At 45.4% G+C, this 13807-nt stretch overlaps 2 protein-coding genes across 2 annotated transcripts; both read left to right on the top strand.

Moving 5' to 3' along the window:
- Nucleotides 1–296: 296 nt before the first annotated feature.
- Nucleotides 297–8357, top strand: cUnh4orf54 (chromosome Un C4orf54 homolog). The gene is made up of 2 exons (XM_084002285.1): nucleotides 297–4997; nucleotides 6613–8357. Exon 1 carries the CDS (start codon nucleotides 523–525, stop codon nucleotides 4981–4983), a length of 4461 nt encoding a protein of 1486 aa, XP_083858411.1. The 5' UTR covers nucleotides 297–522; the 3' UTR covers nucleotides 4984–4997; nucleotides 6613–8357.
- A 1661-nt stretch (nucleotides 8358–10018) lies between these two features.
- On the top strand, nucleotides 10019–13678 carry trmt10a (tRNA methyltransferase 10A). The gene is made up of 7 exons (XM_084003532.1): nucleotides 10019–10423; nucleotides 11007–11178; nucleotides 11882–11953; nucleotides 12030–12104; nucleotides 12274–12423; nucleotides 12503–12608; nucleotides 13133–13678. Exons 1-7 carry the CDS (start codon nucleotides 10245–10247, stop codon nucleotides 13303–13305), a joined length of 927 nt encoding a protein of 308 aa, XP_083859658.1. The 5' UTR covers nucleotides 10019–10244; the 3' UTR covers nucleotides 13306–13678.
- The last annotated feature ends 129 nt before the right edge of the window (nucleotides 13679–13807 follow it).

Raw genomic sequence — 13807 nt, 5'->3', positions numbered from 1 at the left:
TCAGGGGATTATAAAACAGGTATGAATATTATATTCCAATAGATCCCCTGAAATGCTGTTCACTGGCCCTTTAAATTATTAGAAATTAAATAGTTAATCATTACATTTATGTTATAATAAGACATATTTCAACCCTGGTTCAGTCACCTACAGAGTTATAGGGAGTTGGTGTTTTGTTAGGCAGAACCGTTTAGAATGAGAATATTTGATGAACACATTTAGTCCTTTAGAGTCCTCTCAGTGACCCATCCTGGTCCGCCAACCCCAGCTTGAGAACCATGTGGCCTAGAGACAGTGGTCAGTAATGTCTCTGGTCCTTTTTAGATCCTCGGGTTTAGGATTCACATCGCGGTCAACTAGAATGTCTGGAGCGCTTCCCTGTCACCAGAGCGTCTGTCTAACTGGCACCGGGCGTTGCGCGCAGCTCCATCTCCGCCTAAAGGACCGAGGAATGCTGGGGGGGCTCCGTCTCTGCCGCTTCTCCCAGACACCCACCGTAAAGTCAAACCTGCCGGCTCAGCGATGAAGACGGAGCAAATGTGTGTGGAGACACCGGCGACTCTCCGGGAGGCCAAAGCTCTGCTCCGAAAGGAGGAGGATGAGAAGCAAGACGAACGCAAATACGTGGATTTTGAGTTAGTGCGCTTGAAGACTGAGGAAGACTGTGGTGAAAGAACACAAATGCCGGTCCTTATTAACGGCAGCGGCGCCGCAGCTCTGCGCGCAACGGAACCAAACGCTGAGCTGGCGTTTAAAACCACTCGTGGGACTGAGAAGAAAGCAAGTGGGGAATGTGTAAAAGATGTCAAGGAGAGTCCTTCTGATCCATCAGACCGCCGCTGCCAAAACGCAAAGTCACAGGATTACTTCAAATCAGGAGACAAATGCGAGCGCACCATTACGCAGCCCGAGGTCTCCACAGGAGGAGAAAACGCACCAGGAGGTGAGGAGTTACACCGTAGCGACAATTATCTGAGCGGGAGAAGTGAGTCGGATGATTATGAGGAGGGCGATGATGTGAGTTTGTTGCTTTCCGACGGCTGCGTCCCGTGCGTAACGGAGGATGAGTCCCATTACATTACGACGCACGAGATCCAGCTGTCGGAGCTCTCCGACCACGGGGAGGACTACGACCTCGGGCTGGGCTCCTCCGCCAGCTGGGACATAGAGGAGGACAACCAGGTGTATTCTTTTGTCGACTACGCGCCGGTGGACGGCGACGGCGCGGTGGGGGAGAGGGGGGACGGCCGCGAGCCTCGCGCTCAGGACGCAGCAGTCAGCACTCTGCTGGAAAGTGATCCGTGCGACGCGGCCAAGTTCACCAGCTCAGACGAGAGTGTGTCAAAGCCGCCGCAGCAGCAGCAGCAGCAGCGGCGGGACAGCGGGGGACAGATCCACCTGTCAATCAGAACCACTTCTCGGGCTATAAATGACCCTGGCAGCATCCAAGAGAAGGGAAATGTCCTTTATCATGCCAGGCGCGCCGGGGACATGAGCCGCTATGTGTTCAGGGGAGTCGACGGGAAGGCAGAGACGTTGTGTGACAGGGCTAAGTGTTTCATAGCCGCGCCGGGACGCATGCACTTTGGCCGCAAATTGAGGGGGAAAGAAATCACAGAGTATTCCAGCGGCGCGTCAAGCGCTGTCAGCGAGCTGGACGACGCTGACAAGGAGGTGCGCAACCTCACTGCCAAGTCCTTCAAGAGCCTGGCGTATCCGTACCTCGATGCCATTAATTTCAGCACCTCCAGTGAGTCGTCCGCGTCAGAGCATGGCAAGGGGATAAACAGGTGGGCCACGTTCGTCGACCTGAAATATGGCAACGTGAACGTGTCGCAGGGGCTGGACCAGAGCGTCATCTCCCACCAGAACTCGTTCGAAATAGCGAAGAATATCGAGAACATCGGTTGTAAGGGGATCGCGCTGGCGAGCATCAAGCCGCCCGCCAGCAAGATCTTCACCCTGAGCGGGAACCCCCACAGCGCGTCGTCGTCGAAGCAAATCGAGCTGATGGGGGAATTCGGTCAGGGTCACAGCGGAGTGATCAGACTCACGGAGACTCTGAACTTCCGTTGCAATGTGAAGTCGGGAATGCCCGGCGGGGAAAGACACACTAACTTTGCACAAAACGCTGCGGCATCACGTTCCACGGATGAAGTTACCAACAGTTTGCCGAGCGGCCAGAGGAAGGGGGCCAGCAAGTCGCCCTGCGCAGCCATGGAAGACACACACAAGAAAGCCATATTCGCCTCCAGCCTGATCAAAAACGTCATCTCCAAGAAGATGCAGTTCGAGCAGGAGCGCATGATGGAACGGGGGGAGATCAGCGAGCCGCATCCGGCGCCGTCCCTGTGCGCCGGGCACCAGGACACGGACCTCCACAGGGAGAAGGCGAGCAGGGAGCTGCACAGACAGACCTCCAGGTTCTCCGAGAGCAGCTCCGACTTCGCCATAATGTGTCTGGATGATCTAGGGGAGCTCGCGGACAGCGGCTCGTGTGACTCCCGGAGACGAGACGCGCCACCAGAAGCGCATTCGGAAGCGGCCAATGAAAGTGTGATCGATACTAAAAAAGGCGCATTGGAAGCGTCCAAGAGCACTCTGCTGCGCAGCCAAAATAGCGCGTTCAGATGCTGGAAGGACGAGGAGCTAGAGTTTCAGAAGGATCATAAAAACGATCAAACTCTGGTGAAGTCGCCCTCAGCGACCGACAGAGAGGCCGAGGGGGATCAGTACTCGGCGGGCAAACGGACTAAAATGTCACATTTGTTTGTGCCAAGTATCCAACTGCTGTCCAGTGACGGAGAAGCCGGACAGCAGCTGCAGGACAGCAATGATCCTCTCCACGGGGACGAAGGAGAGCCACACCTGCGCCCCGACAACGCGTTAGACGTCGATGGCAACAGGAGCGCGGCTACGTCTAAATCTCCGGAAATCAAAATCAACCTGAGGTGCGTCAGAGACAATAACGCGGAGCCGTTTGGCGTCTCCAAACTGCGCGCTCCTAATATAGGCTGTAACGCAGCCAGCCTCGTTAGAACGGAGGACTTGAAATGCCAGGCGCTGGCTGCGGCTCTGAAGGGTGAGTCGTCGGATAAAGTGCCGCATTTCATGGTTCGAGACATTCGAGATAATAAAGGGAAGCTGCAGACGCCCATACACCAAGTGAGAGACGTGCGTAAATTGGTTAAAAGTTCCTATCACGTTGTTTCTCTGGATAGCAACGAACAGAAATCCCACTTCTCATCTGCTGAGTGCCACTCAGAGCAGAATAAGCAGATGTCCTATCGAAATCCCAATTCTGTGTCCCCTATAGTGATCAAATGTCAGTCTGTGAATACAAATACTAACGGAAAACCTTCTGGAAATCTCAGCGAGTTGTCTAAACAGGACATGGACAGATCGTCTCCAGAGGGTGCTAAAAGTGCTCCTCTGCAAAAGGCAGCAGGGAGAGCACCCATGGGGAACTCAACCAATTCCTCAGATGGAGTCACTGGATTGAGCACTGAAAGCATAACAGCTTCCAAGAAGCAGGAAAAAATATCTGATGTCACAGACAAGTCAAAGGTTGCGAACCTGGGGGCTTTTGAGAAACTGCAGGCGGCGGTGAAAACCATGGAGCAGCTGTATGTGTTTGAAAAAAATGAATGGAAAAGGAAGAACAAGCCTCATCTCCTGACGGACAGCCATGTGCTTTCACTGATCGGACCTGAGGACGAAGCACCGAGAGGGTCCAGCATGGACCGGACTGTCAGGAGAGACTCCTATCCCAACAATGACAAGACGCCGCCCACACTAGCGGCGTCCCCCGACGTCCTGCTGAGACGAGAGGACAAAGACTTGGTCTTTCAGACTCCCGGCGGTTTGGAGGAAAGGCCCGTTGCTAGGTCACAAAACAAAAACACGTTCAACTTCAGCTCAGGCCTTAAGGCCTCCGCAACGCCAAAGACGCCACAACCACAAACACCTTTCGGCACCAAAAGCTTCGCCACAAAGTCCCCAAAATTGCCCGTGTCCTCAAAAGTCAGACGGACGAGACTAAGTGGAAATGAAGGAGCTGAATTCAGGGACGAGAGATCCGCACAGGAGGTCTTCAGTGCCTCAGCCGACAACGAGAAATACCTAACTATTCCGGTAAAGTCTCATGCCAGCAGCCACAAACGAGCTTCGTCTGCTGATAAAACACCAGTTTACACTTTTACCGCCCAGACCCAACCAACCACTCCTTCAGGACACTTGGGATATGGCGCCAGGGGCTTGGAAGACCACAACCTGTGCCCTCAACGCTCCAGCATTGTGATGGACACGCCCTCACCAGAGATCCCTCCTGCTACCATCTACCACTCTCTGCCTTGTGGTATGTCCCCCAATCAGCCTCAGTTGTACTGCTTCTCTCCGGCAATCACCCCGGCTCCCACCCTGGACCCCTTCCAGGCCACCCAGAGGAAGATGCTCCTGGATCCCACGACTGGAAGCTACTACTTGGTGGACACTCCCGTGCAGCCGGCCACCAAGCGCCTCTTTGACCCCGAAACAGGCCAGTACGTGGACGTGCCCTTACCCCAGCCTCCTATGACCCCGATGCCCATGCCGATCTCTCCTTTGGCACTCAGCCCGGGGGCGTACGGACACACCTACATGATCTACCCAGGCTTCATGCCGACGCCGTCCGTGATCCCGGCCCGGACGCTGGTGCAGTCACAGATGTCGCTCCAGTCAGAGGTGGACAGCGGAGAGAAGGCGTCGCAGCAGCAGCAGCAGACTGAGGGCATGTACATGGAGAGTCCTTTCTACATGGCGACTGGGAGGTCTCACCAGGCGGCCTACGGAGCTCAGCAGCAGGCCGCCGCCTTCAGGCCGCCGCAGCACTTCGCCAACGCCAAGCAGCCGCTCATCAGCATCTCCTCCCAGCAAGGGCCCCGGATCATTGCTCCGCCCTCGTTTGACGGGACCACCATGAGCTTCGTGGTGGAGCACAGATGAGCTTACCTGGACAGGTGAGTAGTTTGGACTGTTACCCTTGTTTTTTCAGCTTTGGGTCGATCGGGGTGAACCTGTGCATGTTTTGACATTATGATTTATTTAGAAGTTGCATCTTTTATTTGATACAAAGCATATATAATATTTTCTCAAAAGATAATCAAAGGAAAAACAACCTTTATTTAGCTTAGGCGGGTGGGACGTGTACAAAAAAGTGTGTTATAGAATATATTGTCCTTGTGTTTTGTGCTTGTTAACATTACCGAATGAAAAACATAAAATACGGGAGAAATACATTTGCCTCCAAAGGTAATTCAGGTTTCTTGTATGGGAACATGATTTTTAGGAGACCAGGCTGCAGCCGGAGAATGTGAGGACGTCCTTTAATGTGAAACCTTTCATCATCCATTTTTACTCTACACACTATCTTTTCATTCCTGCTCATAGGAAGTTTGTTCAGATTTGTTTACACACTCAAATGTTTAAAATTAAATTAATAAATTAGACATTATAAGTATATAGTTGTATGATTTATTTTATGTCATACAATTATATTTATATTTTCTTCCTCTTTGTGCCTCCATAGAAACGCATCTACCCTCATTAAAGTACATACTGCATCGGTGGCACACTTTCCATGTGACGATTTAACACCTAGGACACTTAGCCTGAGAATCTGCTAGCATCCTATTAATTGGATGAGGGCATCAAGTATGCAGCCGGTCATGCGCTGGGATTAAATTAGCATGCATTAGGAGAAAACACCATGCGATTGTGAAGTTTGCAACTGAGCACCTCTGCAAGCGTGAGCGCTCACAAGCTGTGAATTCTGATACCACGGCAGCCTTACATCGCTATAAGTTTAATTGGTGGGCGAGGTGTTTGAATGTGTATGGTGGACGTCGCGGGAGTGAAAGGTCAGGCGGTGGCAGCCGTTTGTTATGTGTATACACGCAGGGCGGCTTCAGCTGCTGCTGGACATCAAGCGGCTGCCTGGCAGGTCGGCCACTCGGCTTTTTATAGGAGCAGTCATTTAGCGACAGGGAGAGTGAGAGGCCGGGTTCACATGGCCTCCGATCAGCAATTACATAAACACAACATGCAACAGGGCAGCAGAACGCTTGGAGTTCCCCTTCTCAGCCGAGAGAGCCACACACTGTCAGTTAGAGAGAGCAGCTGTCTGATAGTCTGGAGGAATGGTCTTGGTTTAAATCCTGCAGACTGGATGCAGAAACGTGTCTGAAGAATATCAATGAACACTGATCAATTATTGTTGTGGTGCATTTGAGTGTGGCTACGGCTCAGGGAGAGATATTACCTGCAGGTTTTACAAGTGCAGAATACAAAATGTTCAAACTAAAGGTGGATATCAGAGAACATAATGACTAATTTTTGCATGCAAGGGGGAATTAATTGCAGGTTTTTCTTTTTCTAAATAACCAAAAAATATGGAAGTCCATGATGTCAAAACTAACTTAGTGTGCAAAGGCACTATCTGAGAGCGTACATGTTATTTGACTGTCCTATCGTGCACTAATCAAACATTTCACACTTGAAATAAGTGTATTAGTATTCCAGCTGTCTCTGTGTTCATAACAACTAAGTGTGTTTTGTTTTCTTGCTCCCCAACAGGGCTGAGCTGTGAGTGGATGCTGGACTGGTTGTGCTATGTTTGACTACTTTATTGGCTGGAGGTGATGGATCAGGGCCTCCATAGAAGAGGGCTCATTTACATCCTGTTTCACCTTCTATAGCTTGTACATGATGTGTATAAAATATGGATTTCTTGTTTTATAACACCACATTATTAAGAGAAATGTGTAAACAAAAGCTCATTTAACAAACATTTGACTTTGGATATTGTCAGTTTTGTAACATATTTCATTTTACAACACAACTTTTATGATGAATATATTTAGCATAATATATAAATACCAGTTAGCACTTTCTTACCATCTCTTTGTGTTGGATTTTCTGCAGTGTAACTATTGCTAACAACCCGTGTCGTGTCGGCAAACCCTTAACATAATCAGAGAAGGCGTCTAGATGATCCGTATTCTTTTGTTATTTTGGTGCGCACATGTGAAAGCGCTGGGAAGAACGGTCACTCTCTGTTTACAAACACTAAGAAGGTTTATGTGGTTAGTTTTCCAAGCAGCTTTAAAGGGATTTAACGAGCTGCTGTTGAGCAGGCAGGCCAAGGAGGGAGCTGAGGAAGCCGACCTGCTGCTTGATGTACCTTTAAGCCCCATGTGTTTCTATGTGTATCATTGTTTCTACGTTTTTGACTCTGACTTATTGTTTTTTAAACAGTTCAGACTGTGGATCTGCTGGCCAGTCCACCTTTATGCTCCTGAATCTTTATGCTCCGACACTAGAAAACCCAGTTGAACCCAATATGAAGCATTCTTTTATAATAACTGCAGTAACAACGGTTGAATGATGATGAATTATAAAAAAAAAAGAGTAAAACACCATTTGTGAAAAGAGAAGTCAGGAGTGTTCATGTCGAAAGGTATTTTAATCAATTCATTATAAAGGTTGTGTTGTTGCTTTACTTTGAATCAAGACCTTTACTGGTTTTTGTGCTGCTGAAACATTTTATAACAACATTGTGTCTTTTTTTTAAACCTCATATTTTAATAAAGAAGGCAGAAATGTAGGAGACAAACTATCTGTGTGACGAAGCACCACCAGGGGAGATGTTTCTTTCTCAGTCTGGTGAACAAACCCTTAAATGCAGAATACAATTACCAGATATTTGAGATTGTGTTGATAGATTGTATCTCACTAACTGCCAAAATCAAACATGTATTTTTCAGTTTTGGCCTTCCAAAACTATGTATATTTTTTGAGAAATCCTTCAATGTGCACCCTATCTTTCACTGCTGCCTTGTCTTGGGTTTGTTGTAGCACTTTGCCAGTCACATTACAGCAGTTTTTGGATGTGCATATAGAGATATTACCTTAATTAAAAAGTCTGCACGAGTGTAAATACTAAGTCCTGGTGCTCTGATGGGTCACCGAGGAATTCAAAGCCTTGCACAAGGACACTCAAACGGAGTGGTGCTTTGAAAGACTATGAACCTTTTGGACGGATAGAAGGCAAAAGCAAGTGGGCGTGTCAGAGAGGGGAACGGTCAGGAAGCTCTTGACTTCTGGAATAAGTGGACTTTTTCTTTGGAACGAGATGATCAACGCACAGCAATGTAAGGTGGGTTTGTATGTAAAAATGAAAAGTCCTGTCCAACGTGGAAGAGAAGCTGAAATGAAGGTTTAAGTTTGTATTTTTGATGTGTTTTACAAATGTACAGTGTCCGTTCAAACCGAGTACCGCAGGGGATGTTTCATCAGATGCTACGTGTGCAAATGTAATAAACGTGAAACTCTTTTGCAGACTTGTCCATTTTGTTTTTCACAAAGGTGAGCCTCATGTCATCCATCTTATTTCCTTGCAGCCAGACACCAGAAAGCCAGGAGCATGCTGGGTAGAGGAGTAGAGGAGTAGCCTTAGTAGCCTCTTGGGGCGGTCGACTTTCGGTGATGTTTTGTGCAGCAGGTCTGGCTGGATGGTCGGGACGCGGACGGTGATCGTGTCAAGGTCCCTGCACTTAATCCAACCCCCACACTTCCTTTCACGATGTTGATGAGTGTATTCTGTATCACACTAAGTTATAAGTACAGTAATTAAACCAAAACAAGCTGAAACACATGAATGGGATACCTCAAAAACCCAAATCATAACCACGATACTTGTGTAGATTAGCTCCTCTTCAACTTGTGAAACTGGGAACAAACACAATTTAAGAGCATAAGAAGAAGCAAGAAATAACTTTAGACAGAATTACATTTCTGTTTTCCATCCTCTTGTTTCTCACTGGAAATGTCCGCGGCGTGTTTGCGAGGCTGAAACCTGACTTAGCACTGGTGATGTTGGAATGTGTGCTAAATAAGCAGCCGGTGTTAAAGGCTTCTCTGCTGGCCGTGGGTGCTTATAGAAACTGGGTTAGGAGGGGATGGAGGTGGATGGAGGTGGATGGAGGCAGGATCATGTTGCAGAGGCCACACGCAGATGCAAGCCCAGCGCGTCTGCAACACAATCCGTTACGTCCAAAGCCATAACACACATAAGCCTCTGGTTATTTGTTTGCAATGTGAACAGATCAGCATCAGAAATGTATTTATGATGAATACATCAAATACCATAATATTGTTTTGGGGGCGCTAAGCCATGAGTTTTACCATTAACTGTACAGTCAATGGTCACTAAAGACATACAGATGTCATCCAGTAACCTTTGATATTATATGTGGTAAAACAAACACTGAGAAATATGAATTAGAAATATAAGTAACTGTTTAAGTTATCAGTAACTAACAATAAATAGATCCAAAAGGAGAAGAAAATAAAAAGACCAGAGAAATATGTTTTACATGTCTGTCCCAACTCAAGGTCCATTACAAGTTCGAGGCCAACGTGAGTTCACATGTCAGTAAGGGCATCTCCTTGAGAAATGAGCAGACACCATCTGCTGATGAAGAACATGTGATACCATTGAAGGCTTTAGTCACTGATTTTCAATAATAAGAATTAGACCTATGACACAAAATGGCATGTGTATTTGCTATTTATTTGAGTGTTTACAAGTAGTTGCAATTCAAGCGGCCAGGCTATGGGTCAGACTGAGGTTAGCTGATTGGGGGCAGGAAGTGAGACCATCGTTTTATTTATTAATTTTGAACAAATTTCACAGTACAATTTCACAAAGTGACAATAAGAAACAGTGGTCAAACTAACACATCATGCTACAGCAGAATAAAGGACAAATTTCTACTGGGACATATATACAAATAATAAAAATAAAATACATACAAAATCATCTTAAAATAATAATAAAAAGAAGACGGGAATATCTATTACGTCGTCTATTACCAATCTGCCTCTTCAGTGTAATATCCATGCCATAGACGTGTAGGAAAGTGAAAACTTCCATTGTATTTGAATGCGTCTGTCGCGGTAAAATGACGTCAGACGCGCGCCGACATAACATACATGTGGAACTAAATTGCACAGCTTGTGTAGTTTGTTTTCTCGTTTTATCCTGACGTTGGATAAGTTTAACAGGTTTTGTTCTGAGTAAAATACTAATTAAGCCTAGTTTACGTCACTCTGCTATTTAATGCCGCCTGTTAGCTCTCCGACAAGCTAACATCAACAGCTAGTTGATACAGCAGCGTTAGCTAGACGTTAGCTGCTCTTCAGAGATGGCTGATGACAGCGTGAAAAGTGAAGCTTCGGCCCCGCAGGAGAATAATAATGGAGATAACGAGAAGACGGTGGGCAGTGATGGAGATGGGACGGCAGAGAACCAAACTATGTCCAAAAGTCAGAGGAAGAAGCTTCTGAAGCAGCAGAAATGGGAAGAAGAGAGAGAACTACGAAAGTAAGTAAACTCGTTGAACTGCAAGAGGCATACATGCATTTTAACGGCTTGTCTACTGGTTTAACAGGCTGTTTCTCCTTATTAGATTGAGTAATAAGCTGGTAGCCTCAGTGCGCCCTTAATTCCATTCAAACATTTGTTATTGGGTTATTGTATTACCTTTAGTGGATATTTGTCTCCTTTGAATTTGCCTGCAGAAGTCCATAGTCAGTACAGAAGTTTGCATATCATTTGTGATTTATTCATCCTTCCTCTCTTTCTCTGGTAAATAAAAATAAATAAATGGACCATCTCAGATCCATGTTAGTCCAATACCTGCCTAGCTTTACTAACTGAATGTGTCTGCACAAATGTATTTAGCCTTTTCTGCTAAATTATGCTAAAAGTAATGGGAACAAAAAATGTGTTTATTTTTGCAGCTCCATCCATCAGTACTTTCAGCAATATTGTACTCAATACTCTAATGGGATCAACCTAAACCTGCAATGACTTGATCCAACTCAGTACTACGTTCTCCAGCTCTTCAGGTCTTTGACTACAACACAAGAGTGTCTCAGTATCGGTGCTGTGTTTTCTGCTGCAGGCAGAGACGGAAGGAGAGGAAGCAGCAGCGTCGGCTGCAGAGGCAAGACCAACAGGAGGAGGAGGAGAGAGGAGAAGCCCAGAATGTCAGGAAACGTCTTCGCAGAGAGGTGACGCCGAGCTCACTGAGGCTGGTGGTGGACTGCAGCTTCGACGACCTCATGCTGTTGAAGGTAAAAAAACGCTCTGGGAACCACTGTGGAGTAGGGCTGGGTATCGATACCTTGAATTTGATGGAGATTACATTTACATTTACATTTAGGTCATTTAGCAGATGCTTTTGTCCAAAGCGACTTACAATAAGTACATTTGTCAAAAGAAGGAAACAAGGAAACCACAACGAATCATTGCCGATAAAGTAAGAGCTAAAAATAGAACAAGTGTTAGGTCCTCATCTGAGTAAACTAGTAGTTGAGATGCCACAATAATACTTTTTCAACACTTTGTGTGAATGAAACAGTTAATCTACTAAAACCTGATTAGTAGACCAACTATGTTTCTAGAAATTAATACAGCACATCTTTCTACTGTATGTGTTTATTATGTAGAAAATCCTTTTTCTTGAAATTTTACTTGAAATTTTGTGAATGACGAGAGGTTTTAGATCACTGTTATCCAACATGTTGGCAACATCAGAAGAAATGAAACACTCATTCTACCACCTACCACCCCACCACTTTCTGATCTCAAATTTAACACTTAACAGTTTCTTTAAATATTTATCAGTAGATTTTCCAAGTACTTATTATCAGTCCTTTTTTTAAATCCATGAGGTTCTGTTTTAAGAGAATATTCTGTGGTCTAGTTCTGATAAAACACTGATGTATGTTATAGTAGATATGAACAGAGGTACTGACTCTCTTGTGGCGTCTTCAGGATGTCGGGAAGCTTCACAAACAGATCCAGCGTTGCTATGCCGAGAACAGACGAGCCTTGCATCCAGTGCAGGTGAGTGGCTACTGACTGACATGACACGGTAGAGACAATCCTGTCTGATGTATAACTTCTCCTCTCACGTCCACAGTTGTATCTGACAAGCCTGGGGGGGCAGCTGAAACAGAGCATGGATGAAAAGGACAAAGGATGGGTTAACTGGAAGGTAAGCACCGATTTAAAGAGAAAAAAAATAGTTTTGGGACAAGTCTCTTCAAGCAGGCTTTGATCCTTGCATATTGCATTTATTTCTTTTGATATCTTGTGTTTAATGTCATTGTTCAGTGTGTTGCCTAACTGTGTGTGTATATATGCATGTTGCTGTTGTGCTGCAGGACATCACCTTTAAAACAGAGCACTACAAGGAAGTTGTGTCACGGGAGGAGCTGGTGTACCTGACGTCAGACTCTCCCAACGTGCTGGAAGAGCTGGACCACAAAAAGGCCTATGTGATAGGAGGCCTGGTGGACCACAACCACCACAAGGTCTGTGTGGCTTCACAGCTGGTTGTACTTCCTCTTTTCCGCTGATTTGAGCTGCTCAGTTTTTCTGTTTTTGTTGCAGGGGCTCACCTTTGAGAAGGCCAAGGAGCTGGGGATCGATCACGCTCAGCTTCCTCTGAGCAGTTTTGTCAAGATGAACAGTCGGAAGGTTCTTGCAGTCAACCATGGTAAGGTGCTGTCGCAGAAATAAAACATGTTAGGTCAACCGCGACTGGTGGACGATCCATAACGAATAGATGTTTGTAAAATTTCATATTGTAAGCTATTTTGTTGCCTCTTATCAAAATGCAACTCATCAGCACTGATGCTGTGTATATTACTAGGGCTTTTACTGTGAAAGGTAAGACAGGAAGGAGTAAAGCAGTATAGGCTGCAGATGACTATTGGATTTTCCCAAATTCATAAATACATAAAAGTACTTTCTGGTTTGTGTTGTGACGCTCCGTTTCCTGTAATCAATATATATAGCAGTATTTTTGATAGTACACAGTAATGTATTGCACATTGAAATGTAGTATTGTCTTTGTCTATAGTAAACCTCTGAATTGAGTTATGTTTTGTTGGGAAGAAATAAGTCTAGAAATATGTTTTCAGTCTGTTTAACATCATTACATGCATACATGTATGTAGCCAAGTGCTTATTTAAAACCCTATATTGGGATTAATGAGTATGCGTTTGTTCCTCCTTCAGTGTTTGAGATCATCCTGGCGTACTTGGAGAGTGGCAGCTGGCGGGAGGCCTTCTTCACCGTCCTGCCTCAAAGGAAAGGAGCGGTGGCTGTCGCCCAGGACGGATCAACTATTCAGCAAAAAGAAGAGGAACATTCAGACTCTGACTCAGCCCAAACTGAGAAAACAGCATAACGCATAGTTCAAATGGACAACTTCAAGCAAAGTTCACGCATGTAATGTTGCAGGGAAACGTCTGGATATATTGATGCTGAGCTCCAAAGAAGGATGGAGCATCGGTTTCTTTGAGTTTTCAAAATGATATTTTCTTTTCTAAATCAGCTATTTATTGAGTTTTATGTTGTGCCCCCTGTGATGGCTAATGGCTTAGTTGAACAGCTAATGGTAATTTGAGTTTTGCTACAGTTTTTGGCAGAATATACAGTTATGACTGAAAATAATTTATACTTGAATTTTATTCCTTTTTTTTTTTAGCTCAAGCTGCCAGACTGGTGCCAAATGTGTTAATTTAAAAGATTTAAAGCCGGATAAAGTCAACACATGACGATTATTGTCACTGGCTGTGGAATTATTTTTTTAGAGTATAGTCACAATATAAAAATGTATTCATTTTGATACATTGCATAGAGAAGTTGTTGGAAAATTATACAATTTGGCAAATATTTTTATATTAATA

Source organism: Eutrigla gurnardus, assembly GCF_963514095.1.
Source record: "Eutrigla gurnardus genome assembly, chromosome: 23".
Taxonomy (NCBI): Eukaryota; Metazoa; Chordata; class Actinopteri; order Perciformes; family Triglidae; genus Eutrigla; species Eutrigla gurnardus.
This window is presented reverse-complemented; position numbering and strand designations above follow the sequence as displayed.

Excerpts from the sequence above, each read along its gene's own strand:
- cUnh4orf54 (XM_084002285.1), top strand. The coding sequence starts at position 523 with ATGAAGACGGAGCAAATGTGTGTGGAGACACCGGCGACTCTCCGGGAG.
- trmt10a (XM_084003532.1), top strand. The coding sequence starts at position 10,245 with ATGGCTGATGACAGCGTGAAAAGTGAAGCTTCGGCCCCGCAGGAGAAT. Across the intron at positions 11,179-11,881 it reads ACGACCTCATGCTGTTGAAG|GATGTCGGGAAGCTTCACAA; the intron begins GTAAAAAAACGC and ends TGGCGTCTTCAG. Across the intron at positions 12,609-13,132 it reads GGTTCTTGCAGTCAACCATG|TGTTTGAGATCATCCTGGCG; the intron begins GTAAGGTGCTGT and ends TTCCTCCTTCAG.